This window comes from Pelodiscus sinensis, chromosome 5 (assembly GCF_049634645.1).
Source record: "Pelodiscus sinensis isolate JC-2024 chromosome 5, ASM4963464v1, whole genome shotgun sequence".
NCBI lineage: Eukaryota > Metazoa > Chordata > Testudines > Trionychidae > Pelodiscus > Pelodiscus sinensis.
In genome coordinates this window covers 75,399,563-75,412,125 of record NC_134715.1, presented here as the reverse complement: position 1 = coordinate 75,412,125, position 12,563 = coordinate 75,399,563, and the positions used below count along the sequence as shown (strand labels likewise).

Genomic DNA, 12,563 nt, shown 5'->3' with positions numbered 1-12,563 from the left:
ATGAGGGTTTCTCAAAAATCAAAAGGGGAGTGTGATGCTGAAAAGTTTGGGAACCAGTGTATTAGCAGGAGTGTTGTAAGCAATACATGAAAAGTAATTCTTCCACTCTACTCTGAACTGATTAGGCCTCAACTGGAGTAGTTCTGGGTGCCACATTTCAGGAAAGATGTGGACAAATTGGAGAAGACCCAGGGAAGAGAAACATGAATGATTAAAGGCGTAGAAAATACGACCTATGAGAGAAAATTAAGATTTGGGTTTGTTTAGTCTGGAAAAGAGAAGACTGAGAGGAGACATGACATTAGCTTTCAAGTATCTAAAAGATTTCTACAAGGAGAGAAAAATTATTCCTCTTAACTCCTGATGATAGGACAAGAAGCAATTGGCTTAAATTGCAGCAAGGGAAGTTTAGGTTGGACATTGTGTCAGGGTGGTTAAGCACTAGACTACATTGCTCAGGGAGTTGTGGAATTGCTATCACTCAAGATTTTTAAGAACAGGTTAGACAGGTTAGTCAGGATTAGCTTAGATCAGGGGTGAGCAATAATTTTTGACTGGGGGCCACTTCTGAAATTTTTGAAGTGGCTCATGCTGCCCTGGAAGGAGTGGGGCCTCAGGTGGAATTTGGATGGGGCCAGGTCACTTCCATGCTTCCCTGCCCACAGATCTTGATTGGTCTGGGGCTAGGGTAGGACACAAAGTCTTTGCCGCCTCCCCCAGAGAGAACTGCCAGCAGTTCAGAATAGCTGGTGGTTCCCTCTAGGTACCCATGTCCCTGGCAGTGGGAGGAGACTTTGCATGTTCCCTCCTGCTGCCCCCAGGTCAATCAGGGCCTGGAGAGGTGCAGGGCAGGAGGAGACTTCATGCATTCCCCCCCGCCCCCAAGCCCTAATTGGTCTGGGGGAGGGCACGAGGTCTCCTCCCGCCCTGCCCGTCCTGCAAGGAGAATACAGTGCTTAGAAGCACCTCATCCCTCGCAGGGCAGGAAGAGACTTCACGTGCTACACTCACTACCCCCAGGCCAATCAGGGCTTGCGGGGTGGGGGGAGCATGCGAAGTCTCCTCTCACTCTGCCAGGAGCGTGCAGCACTTCTAAGTGCCGTGCAACCCTTACAGGCCAGGGGCAGGGCAGGAGGAGACTTTGTGCGCTTCCCCCTGCCCCAAGCCAATCAGGGCCTGAGGATGTGGGGGGAGTGGCAGTGCATCTGGTTACAAGATCAACTCGCTTGGTGGGCTGGATCTGGTCCGTGCCCACCTCTGGTCTAGATGGTGCTTGGTCCTGCCATGAGTGCAGGGGACTGGACCTAATAACCTCTCAATATTCCTTCCAGTTCTATTACCTATGATTCTATGATTCTTTGTTCTGAACAGATGCATTCCAGAAACTACAGGCCAGGGCCTTGCAACTCCTAGGTCTGTTCTAGAATAGAACAATCACATTTTGTCCTCTTCCTTTGGGATATTCTAGTACAAACATATGAGAAAAATTCCCTTCCTGTTGCAATGGTGAAATATGTCCCAATCCTGATGTTTTTCCTATCTACTTAAGACAAAACTTAAAAAACAACAAATGATCTAGCAGCACCTTAAAGACTAACAAAACATGTAGGCTACATCTATACTATGAGTTTTCTTGGGAAAAAATATGCAAATGAGGGACTCATTTCCATGAGTCGCAATCTCATTTGCATATTTTCTGTCGATCCATTTTTGCACAAAAACAAGCACTGTGGAAGTTTTCTTTTTGCGCAAAAAACTCCTTTTCCTCAAGATCGGTAAACCTCCTGTTTTGGGGCATAAGGATCGTGCGGAAAAAGGTTTTTTTGCGCAAAAAGAAAACGTCCGCACTGGTTGTTTTTGCGCAAAAACCTCTGCGCAAAAACAGATCGGCAGAACATATGCAGAGATTGCATCTCATGCAAATGAGTCCCTCATTAGCATATTTTTTGCCGAGAAAACTGGTAGTGTAGACGTAGCCATAGATGGTATCATGAGCTTTCATGGGTACAACCTACTTCTTCAGATGAAACTGCTAGACCATTTGTTGTTTTATAAGCTTTTCCAGTTACAGAATAACTCATCTACCCCTCTAATACTTAAGACAAAGTTTACTTCAACTAAAGCCATTTTAAAAGGAAAGTGTTATGGGATACTCAGCATAAATGAACTGGAAGTTATAGGCCAGTTTAGCCTATATAATTGCTGTAATATTTTTGTTTAATGCTGTTTGTACTTACTGCACACTAATAGATATATAAGATATGGCCATATATATGAATATGATAGTTAAATGCAGGTTAGCCAGCATATATTGGTCAATGTATCCCCATTTGTTACCTTGATCACTGTTATAGTTAAAATGACACCTTTATATGTAACTTGTTTTACCAAACTGTGTAAGTGGCAATACATTAATGAATACAGTTTAAATCAATATGCCATATAACAAAAGCAGAGTGAAAAATCAGTATCTCAAGATTTCCCATCATGGATAAAGTAATTCAAAGCTTGTTCTGCCTTGTACATATCATTGCTAATCTGAGTGATGTGTGTCTTCTGTCTAGTAATTTTAAATATATAGTGAATGGATTAGTATGTCTATCAAAAACTAATAGGTAAGGTTCAACTTCATCCTGGTATTGGGGCTCTCTTCATATCATAGATTCATTTGAAAATTGAAATAGGTATTATTACAGCGTGCCCCAAAATGCTCCGAACACGAGAAGTAAATAAAAAATTTGGAATAGTGACATTACAATAGAGGCCTCCATATATTAATTCCTTTTAGTTACTTCACAGTAGATATGTGAACGTGTAATTGGTTAACTAATGAGCCTGGGCTCATCAGTTAACTGTCATGGTTTTCAGTTACATGCAGACACACACACACCCATGCTGCTGCCTCTGTATAACAGGCAGCAGTGCAGGGGAGGGGGCAGGTGAGAGCAGGTATGGGCGGGGAACTGGCTTTTAAGTGTAAACTTTGAAATTGTCAATTTTTACGTTTACCTGAATAAATGCATTTTAACATTCCTACTTCACAGTCCTATTCATCCATATTATAGATTACCCTTACTAAATTTCACTGGACAGGAGACAAGAGCAGCTAACTCATAATTCAAGACATCATGGCCACACACGGAAGTTGCAATGTTAAAAACATTCCTAGCACAATAACTTGTATGCAATGCCCTTCAAGTTTACATTGTTGCATGTTACACCACTAGTTGAGGTGTATAGAGCCAGTCGTACTTTCTAGATCAGTGGTCTCCAACTTTTTTAACCACAAGAACACTTTTTTAATTGAAGTGCAATGTAAGATTTGCTTCAAAGCCAAATACACTTGCCCCACTTCCTTCTTGCCCCCTCTCCAAGGCCTCAGCCTGCTCACTCCATCCTCCTTCCTCTCCCATCCTCACTCACTTTCACCAGGCTGGGGTAAAGGGTTGGGGTGCAGGCTCTGGTCTTGGGCCAAGGAGTTTGGAGTGTTGGAGGGGCTCCAGGCTTAACACAAGGTAGACGACTGGGGTCCAGGAAGGATTTCAGGGTACAAGCTCTGGGATGGAATTTGGGTGCAGGGGGACTCATGTCTGTGGCAGGAGATTGGGTGTAGGAGGGCTGGAACAGGGGTTCAGGAAGCAGGCTCTGGTTGGGCACCATTTAACTGAGATGGCTTCCGGGTGGTGAAGCAGTGGAGTTAAGGCAGGTTTACTCCTGCCCAGGCCCTGCACCACTCCTGAAAGCAGCTGACATGTACAGCAATGGCTCTATGGCACCATGTGCTACCCCTCATCTGCAGGCACTGAGCCCACAACTTCTACTGTACTGGCCACGGTTCCCCGTTATTGATCAACAGGAGCTGCAGGAGCGGTGTCTGCAGGCAAGAACAGCATGTGGAGACCCCTTGCTCTGCCTTTCTCAGGGGTTGCAGGAACGTGTCAGCTGCTTCCAGGAGCAGCAATTACCATAGGATAATTACTCCAGCCATGTCAGGTTAGACATTTTAGAAATCACTACTCAAATAATTAAATGTATGCATGAAATGAAAATTATGAACTGCACAGACCAGTCAAAAACCAAAAACAACACATTTCGCAAGCAGTAAAAGTAACACCCCCACGTATGTGAAGGAGTGGATGTTTGTGACAATGACAGAGAGAGAAAGAGATTTGCATTGCCAGGCTCTCCTCCATCCCCTTTTCTTTGTGCAGAGATAGGGTACAGAAATGGGGGAGAAGGGACACCCTGACATCAGTGCCCCCTTCTCCTTCCCACATCCTGCACAGCAAGGCTGAGACTCCCAGGGGAGCAGCTCCAAGGCAGAGGACAGGAGCAGCATGACAGTGGGTGGATGGGCAGTTGAAGTGCCAGCGCTTGATAGCTTCCTGGCCAAACCCATCAGGAGTACCTGTCCGTGGTTCCAAGATCTACCGCTAGATCCCGATCTACTGGTTGGTGACCAGTATTCTAGATCAGAGGTTCTCAAACTTTTTGGGCTCTAGAGCCCTTTACACATCCATAAACATTTATGCAGAGCCCCAGCAGTCCACTCATTGTATGTGTTGTACCTATTGATGTTTCCAGTTTGTCAACCTCACGGAGCCCCTGGAGATGTCTTGTGGAGCCCTGGGGCTCCACGGAGCACAGTTTGAGAAACACTGTTCTAGATGCTTTCTTCCAGATTACTTACTGAACAGAGAATAGCTTATTTGTTAAATATTGCTGTGTTATAATCCAATATTGGTATTTATGACACTCAGTAAAACTGATTTGAATATGTGCCTTGAGTAGGCTTCAGAGTCACTGACCACAAATTACAAGCTGTTCACATTTTAATATATTATCAATTCGCCACTTTTACTGTTAGCTCCATGGAGGACAATTCAATGTTGCTGTTTATTGCCAATAAGGGCAGATGGTTTTCCTTTTAAAACGTTCTCTAATGAACTGGTTGTGGTAGTCAACATGTAACATGTACAAATAATTTCTTTACCTTTCTGGTTTTCCTTTATCTTATTATTTGTTGTGATTAATTTATTAGATTTTACTTGTGTTTTATTAAACATCTTAGCAACATTATGCATATTATACACCATTTAGATTTCTTTAGTAATTAGACCTTGCCACGAATTGTGGGTTTAGGGATGGTTTCTGCTGCCTAATGCTCAAAATAACTGTTTTTAATTTTTTTTCCATATTATCCCTGTTTCAGACATTCTAGATTCCAACAATCCTGAAATGTAACCAATGATTCCATCTAGATTTTGGAGTCTCATACTTGATATTAGATGGGGGTATAGTCTTTTGTGTACCTTAAGCCAACCTGCTGGGTCTAGTGTAGATCTGGCCCAGTTGCCTAAGCTAGTACTCTATTTGCTACACCAGTGTTTCTCAACCAGTGATAAGAGTACCCTTAGGGGTACTCAAGAGAAGTCTGGGGGGTACGTACATCAACAACTGAAATTGGGAGAACTGAATTTTTTTTTTACAGTGCTTTATTGTTTTGGTACTTTTTACACCAAAAAAATTCATCGCTCGCCTAGCTAAGATCAAGTTGTTTAAACAAATATGTTCCAATGGTAGAAAAAAAATGTGTCTGAAAACTGTAGGCACTGGGGGTACTTTTTTTTTTTTTTTTAAAGGGGTACTTTATAAAAAAAAAAAAGGTTGAGAAACTGTGCTACACCATCCTTCCCATATATTTTCTCACTCTACCAAATGTGGTCTAATGACTAGAAATGTGAAAGTATAACCGTGTACACAGTTAACTGATGAGCCAGAGCTAATCAGTTAAACCTTCATAGTTACATGCAGATAAGAGGCAGCGGGAAGCCTCTTCCCACCCAGGGCTCCACACTGCCTTTATCACAGGCAACAGCATGCGGGTTGGGGGAGGGGGAGAGAACGGGAACTCCTGGGAACAACTGCCTCTCTACATTTAACTGAAAATTTCAGCAGTTACACAATTACTTAAATGCAGGTTTACATCCCTACTATAACAACTTTTTCAGGTGTTGGTGTAGCAACCGCACCATTAAGCTGTATTCTGCCCTCTGTAATACCAACAGATTCAAGAATCAGAAAATAGTTCAGTTTTGTCAATTCAGAGAACTGAAGCATAGCATGCAGACTATTCCTCAACTTTATTATTCTACACTGCTAACATATGCAGCATTTGATAGTGACAGTACAGAGCCGATCCATTGAATAAAATAGCATCATTTTTACATAGAAATGCCCATTTTAAATTCCCTTTGCAGTATTAAAAAAAACCCTATGAACAATATGCTCTCAACCATTACTTTTACTCTCCAGTGTTTCATATAACCAATTTGTATAATTCTTTCAAGACTGCTGCACCTAAAGGGACATTGTTTCCTTTGATCTTTGTATGAAACATCCTGATATCAGTGAGAGTACTGAGTGTATAAAGCGTAAAATGTGTACTCACTCCAGAGTTTCAGAAGACAACACACAGAAGCACCTGCATTTCCCTGTGCCCTCACATTTATGATAGAGTGGAAATCGTATACATTCCATTATTTATTGAAAAAAAATGTTGTCATTCTAGGTTTACATTAGTATCTCTTGTGCATCTTAACAAGAACCACTAGTAACTACACAATGAAACCCATCCACCCTGAAGTCAGTGTATATTTTCATAGCAAAAGAAAGGAGTACGGCTCTGTTGATCATTTTCACACATGCGTCTGACCCACTTTAATGTTTAAGATTTTTTTCAAAAAAGATGTCACTAACATTTATCAAAATGATCATTTTATAAAGCATTTAATAGCTAAAACAAAATATTAAAAGTGAGGACATCCCAGAAGTTTATAGCTTTTAATAGTAGCAGTCATAAAATATGCTTATATAGAAATCCATGTTTATCTGAAAAACAAAGTGTAAATGGTATTTCACAAAATGTAAGTTTAATTTTCTTAAAGAGTTTTTGGTGGTTGAAATCTCTCCCTGGTGATTGTTTACTGACAATTTTGCTATTGTAATGTTAAACAGGATCACATATTTTAGGATTAACTTTAAAATGTTACAACTCTTCATAAAAATAGTCAGCCAACTATTTTCTCTCATTTCAACAGTAATAGTGAACATTATGGGAAACAAATTTCAAACAGACAACCTTTTGATTGAAATTTAACGACTTTCAACCATTCAAGTACTATGGTCCCTATATACATTTCTATGCAGCTAAAAAGACATGGTAGACAACTGAGCACACTGCCACCAAATCGTAAGAATTACAAAATTATTAGACTTGAATCAAACTGTACCTTAATCTTTTAATTAAAAATAGAAGACTTAGGTAGACTATATAGCAAATAAAACAGCACGCTAGTGTGCTCTATATTAAGGCATACCTTTAAATGCACACTTCTTGTGATCTAGAAGAAGTTATTTACAATTGCTACCGTGTGAAAGGAACAAGAATGTAACTGTTCTGCAAAACTGAGAAATACAAAATATCTGGAAGCCTACATTTTCAGAGTACAAAAGTAACCCTCAGTTCTTGTGTGTCTTACAGGATCTCTTGAGGATTTTTTAAAGCTGGAGGTAAGTTTGAGGGTTTTGATTCTTCATCGAGAAGTACCAGATCTTCAATTTCACGTCCTTTGTACTTTCTTTTACATATCTTTACAATAACTTTCTTCTTGAGAAATAATTTCAAAGCTTCCCTTGAAGCTATAGCTTTGGCATTTTCCTTACTTTTTCCACAGCCAGTACCCAAATAAACAGATTTGCACCTCAGTTCACAAACTATATTTTCATGAGAGCTTTTATTTTGAGGTAAGTCTGCAAGTTCCTTCAGAGGAACAAAAGTTACATCTAAACTGGCTTTCACAGACTGAATGGATGAGTTTAAAAGTTCTGCGTGATTCACATTGGGACTGAAACCACCAACAGCAACCAGCTTCCAGGCCACAGATTTGTACAGTCTATTGAAAAAAGGCTGTCTTTCTTTTGCATCTTCATTTGTTAATGGCTTCCATGATACTTTAGCAGGACTTCCACTAGCCTGTGAGCTGCTTTTGGAAGCCACCGGTGGAGTGCTGGCCTGGGAGCCACTTTTGGAAGCTGCCAGCAGAGTGCTGGCCAGTGAGCTGATCTTGGAAGCCGCTGGTGAAGTGCTGGCCTTAGAAGCCATCAGTGAAGCGCTGGCCTGCAGAGCACTGGCCTTACAAGCCAGTGGCGGAGTGCTGACTTGGGAGCCGCCCTTGGGAGCTGGTAGCGCAGCTGTGGTGGCCTGGGAACTGCCTTTGGAAGCCGGTGGCACAGCCGAGAAGGCTTGGAAGCCACCCCTGGATGCTGGCGACGCGGCGGCGGCCTGTGAGCCGCCCTTGGCAGCTGGCGGCGCAGTGGCGGCGGCCTGGGAGCCGCCCTTGGCAGCTGGCAGTGCTGCAGCAGCAACCTGGGAACCACCCTTTGTGGCCATTGGTGCAGCAGCGGTGGCCTGGGAACCAGCTTTGGTGGTGGGTGGCACAGCAGCAGCGGTGGCCTGGGAGCCGGCCTTGGCCGCCGCAGCACCGGCCTGGGAGCCAGCCTTGGCCGCTGCCGTTGGCGCAGCACCGGCCTGGGAGCCGGCCTTGGCCGCCGCAGGACTGGCCTGGGAGCCGGCCTTGGCCACCGCAGCACCGGCCTGGGAGCCGGCCTTGGCCGCCGCAGCACCGGCCTGGGAGCTGGCCTTGGCCGCCGCTGCCGACACAGAACCGGTCTGGGAGCCGGCCTTGGCAGCTGCCGCCGACACAGCACCGGCCTGGGAGCCGGCCTTGGCAGCTGCCGCCGACACAGCACCGGCCTGGGAGCCGGCCTTGGCAGCTGCCGCCGACACAGCACCGGCCTGGGAGCCGGCCTTGGCAGCTGCCGCCGACACAGAAACACCCTTGGCAGCCGCCGGCACAGAGACACCCTTGGCAGCCGCCGGCACAGTGCTGGCCTGGGAGTCGCCCTTGGCGTCACCCTTGGCACCCGCTGGTGCAGTGCTGGCCTGGGAGTCGCCCTTGGCAGCCAGCGGTGCAGTGCTGGCCTGGGAGTCGCTCTTGGCACCTGCTGGTGCAGTGCTGGCCTGGGAGTCGCCCTTGGCAGCCAGCGGTGCAGTGCTGGCCTGGGAGTCGCTCTTGGCAGCCAGCGGTGCAGTGCTGGCCTGGGAGTCGCTCTTGGCAGCCAGCGGTGCAGTGCTGGCCTGGGAGTCGCCCTTGGCAGCTGTGGGCACAGTGCTGGCCTGGGAGCCGCCCTTGGCAGCCGCTGGCATAGTGCTGGCCTGGGAGCTGCCCTTGGCAGCCTCCGGCACAGTGCTGGCCAATGGACTCTTCTTCTCAGGTGGCAACACACTTTCAGGTTTGGTTTCCATGGTTGGATTTGAATAATTCATTTTTGACTCTGTTCCAGATGAAGGAGTTGCTGAAGTTCGATTGATATTTGTAGTGGTTTTATGATTAGCTCCTTTTGTTTCTGTTCCTGCCCCTGACATTGTGCTCTTTTCTTGGTTCAAGCTAGAGGATGGCAGTAAACACTCTAAATCTTTCCCTGAATCTTTTTCCTGCTTCTTCAGCAACATGCTCTCCGTCTCCTTGGAAACTTCTGTCTTTGTCAACTTAGCATCATTTCCAGCATCCTTAGAATCTCTGCTTTTGTCAACAGCTCGTTTCTTGCAAGGTTCCTCTACCCCTTCTAAAAAACACAAATAGAGTTACGTCCTTAGTTCCATAACTATGAAGTGTAAGTGCTCTGTCTATTGGCAATTGTCTACTGGGTGCTTTGCGGCAGTTTCCCTTGCCCCCTCTATGAGAGGCAGCAGTACTGGGGAGGGGGAGGTGGGGCAGGTGGCACTGTGGAGATGGTGCTGGGGGGAACCGACTTTTAAACTAGCTCCCCCCAGCACCAGCTTCCCACCCCCTGCTGCCTCTAATACAGAGGCAGCAAGGGGCGGGGGGAATGCAAGTAGTTGATCCAACTAACTGATAAACCTAGGCTTATCAGTTACTCAACTATTCCCTTACATCCCTAGTTTAAATCAGTGGTTCTCAACTAAGATCTTCCAGAGGATATATCATCTTGTCTACAACAGTCTAACTTTTTTGTACTTATGTCTGATTTCATAAACAAGTAGCTTTAAATTGAAGTTTGGGCTATTCAAGACAAATCAGAATCTTGAAAGAGATACAATAGTTTGGAAACAATGAGAACCATTAAACACTCACAAAATCAAGAGTTTGAAATCTGGTTCCAAACATTATCTTGAAATTCCAGGACATTTCAGTCTCAGAAATATATTCTAAATCTGGGTGCTATGATACAAACAGATCCAGGGTTCAAATTCAAGGTTTTGGCTTGGACACTGCTCTCTTTTGCTTATTATTACTACAGAGCTCATCAAAGCACTGTTTTCTTTTGGAAATTGTTTTAACACTAGACCTTGTAGTGGGTATGAGTACAAAAGTTGATATGCTTCATATATGGTTGTCATTTCTACTAGAAAACTCTACTACAAGCACAATACTATTGGAGGAAGGTCAGAGGACAAATGCCTGCAACACCTTAAGAAACCTGTTTAACCAACACTTTTAACTCACTAATTCAGAAGCATCTGATGCAACCAAACAGCATTGCTATAACTATCATGGTTACAGTTGGGACAAATGAGAATTTGTGCTGCCATAAAACCAACATTGTGGAAGCTTTTAAATCCTGGTTAGTTCAGCAACTACTTTATTAACAAAGTCGGGAATCGGCAAACTCTCATCATTTGAAAATCGTTTTCTAGACTCCTAGGTATTGTCACAGCTATGATCTGCTAACCATTGCTACTTGATATGCCTCTTTTCTTCACCTTGGCAACCAGTTCATCTCTCGTCGTGTGGGCAGGCGCATGGGTCACTTTGATGCCTTCAGCCATTTCCAGCACCTTTTCCATCACTGACAGCGGGTACCTGGGCAAGGGAAACAACGGGAGCGAGCTCAGCGCCTCTCCAAGCCCGCTAACGGAGCGATCCTGGCGAGGCGGGGCGCCCCGACCCCTGCCAGTGCGGCTCTGCCGCCCCCAGCCCACTCACCGGCAGCCAAGGAAGACGTGGTTGGCCCACACCATGGAGAGGGAGACAAGGCGCTGCAGGGCCCCGCTGTCCCCGGCCGGCGGGGCCCCGGCGTTGCGCAGCAGGAACTCGCGGCGGTGCCGCCAGTGGTGCTCGGGCTCGCAGTCCCCGCGCAGCGTCTCCACCCAGGCCGTCTCCTGCCGGCTGCGGCCCAGCGGCTCCGAGGCCGCGGCCTCCGCCATGTTCGCGGCTCGGCCCCGCGGCGCCTGCCCGCCTCGCTCCCGGCTGAGGTCGCTGCTGCGGCTGCTGCCCGCCTGCGCGCGTGTCGCGAGCCCGGGCCCTCGCAGGGCCTGGCGCCCTCCCACCTCGAGCCGCGGCAGCGGGCACGCGGGGATCGCTCTCTGGGCCAAGAACAACGGATGCAGCCGACCCGCCGCTTCCTTCCGTCTGTCCATTATGACCTCACTACCGGTGTAGCCGCCCGCCTCCCACCGCCGGAGAAGGCAAGCAGCCAGATTCCTTCCCAGCGTGCTCTGCGGTTCGAACTGGCGCCCGTCTCCCCTCCCCTCCCAGAGCCGAGCCGGCCGGCAGCGTTTAGGGAAATGGCGGCCGGCAGTGCCCAGCATAAATAGGAACGGCCGTCCAGGAGCGATTATGACGTCACCGGCGGCGCCTCCGTGCGGGGCGGGCGGCGGTCAGAGGGGGCGCTCAAGGCGGCGCTCAAGGCACCCGGGTGCGCAGTGGGAGTCTGGCTCGTTCAGCGCGGGAAAGGTCCCTGGGGATCTCGGGTCACCTCCGCGTGGCCCCGGGCCCTGCACTGGCTCCTGACCGCACGAGACCCCAGGGCAGGAACCTGGAAGCGCCGCACGTGCCCTTTGTCGCTCTGCCCGGACACACGTGGGGCTCCTTCGGGGCAGCTCCCCAGAGCTCGGTCTCCGGCCCGTGGCTGGCCCCAGGGCATCTCCGCAGAAAGGCAGCTTCTTGGGTTCCACTTGGAGGGTCCGGTAGAAGAGGCAGCGGCAGCAGCTTGCTGACTGGGCGTGGTGGAGAAGAGCTAGATGAGTGGGATTCGACCTTTTTCATGTGTGGATCTCTACAAAATTGTAAATGGAGCGTCTAGATTGGCACGGACGCTTTTCTGCAAAAGCACTTTTTGCGGAAAAGCGTCCGTGCCAATCTAGACGCACTTTTCCGCAAAAAAGCGATCAGGGTTTTTTTGCGGAAAACAAATCTGAGCTGTCTATACTGGCCCTTTTGCGCAAAAGATTTGCTGCCTCTACCCCAGGCGTCCCCAAGTCAGCCGCTGCTGAAACTGATCAGCAGCTGATTCCAGGAAGCCCAGGGCAAAAGGGACTTTTGTCTGAACGGGAGCAGAATAGTATTTCCGCAAGAAGCACTGATTTCTTACAGTAGGAAGTCAGTGCTTTTGCGGAAATTCAAGCGGGCAGTGTAGACAGCTGGCAAGTTTTTCTGGAAAAGCAGCTGATTTTCTGGAAAAACTGGCCAGTCTAGACA

At 47.0% G+C, this 12,563-nt stretch overlaps 1 protein-coding gene across 3 annotated transcripts; it reads right to left on the bottom strand.

The window, feature by feature from the left end:
* Nucleotides 1-6,530: 6,530 nt before the first annotated feature.
* Nucleotides 6,531-11,644, bottom strand: CDKN2AIP (CDKN2A interacting protein). Of its 3 annotated transcripts, XM_075930273.1 has the most exons (4): nt 11,070-11,644; nt 10,816-10,946; nt 8,375-9,687; nt 6,531-8,335 (listed from the first exon to the last, which is right to left on the bottom strand). In XM_075930273.1, the coding sequence occupies exons 1-4, from the start codon at nt 11,501-11,503 to the stop codon at nt 7,538-7,540; spliced, it is 2,676 nt and encodes an 891-aa protein (XP_075786388.1). In that variant the 5' UTR covers nt 11,504-11,644; the 3' UTR covers nt 6,531-7,537. The 3 variants fall into 3 exon arrangements, with proteins under 3 accessions (XP_075786388.1, XP_075786387.1, XP_075786389.1); XM_075930272.1 differs by having other exon boundaries at nt 6,531-9,687; nt 11,070-11,643; XM_075930274.1 differs by lacking the exon at nt 6,531-8,335 and having other exon boundaries at nt 9,544-9,687; nt 10,847-10,946; nt 11,070-11,637.
* Nucleotides 11,645-12,563: the final 919 nt, after the last annotated feature.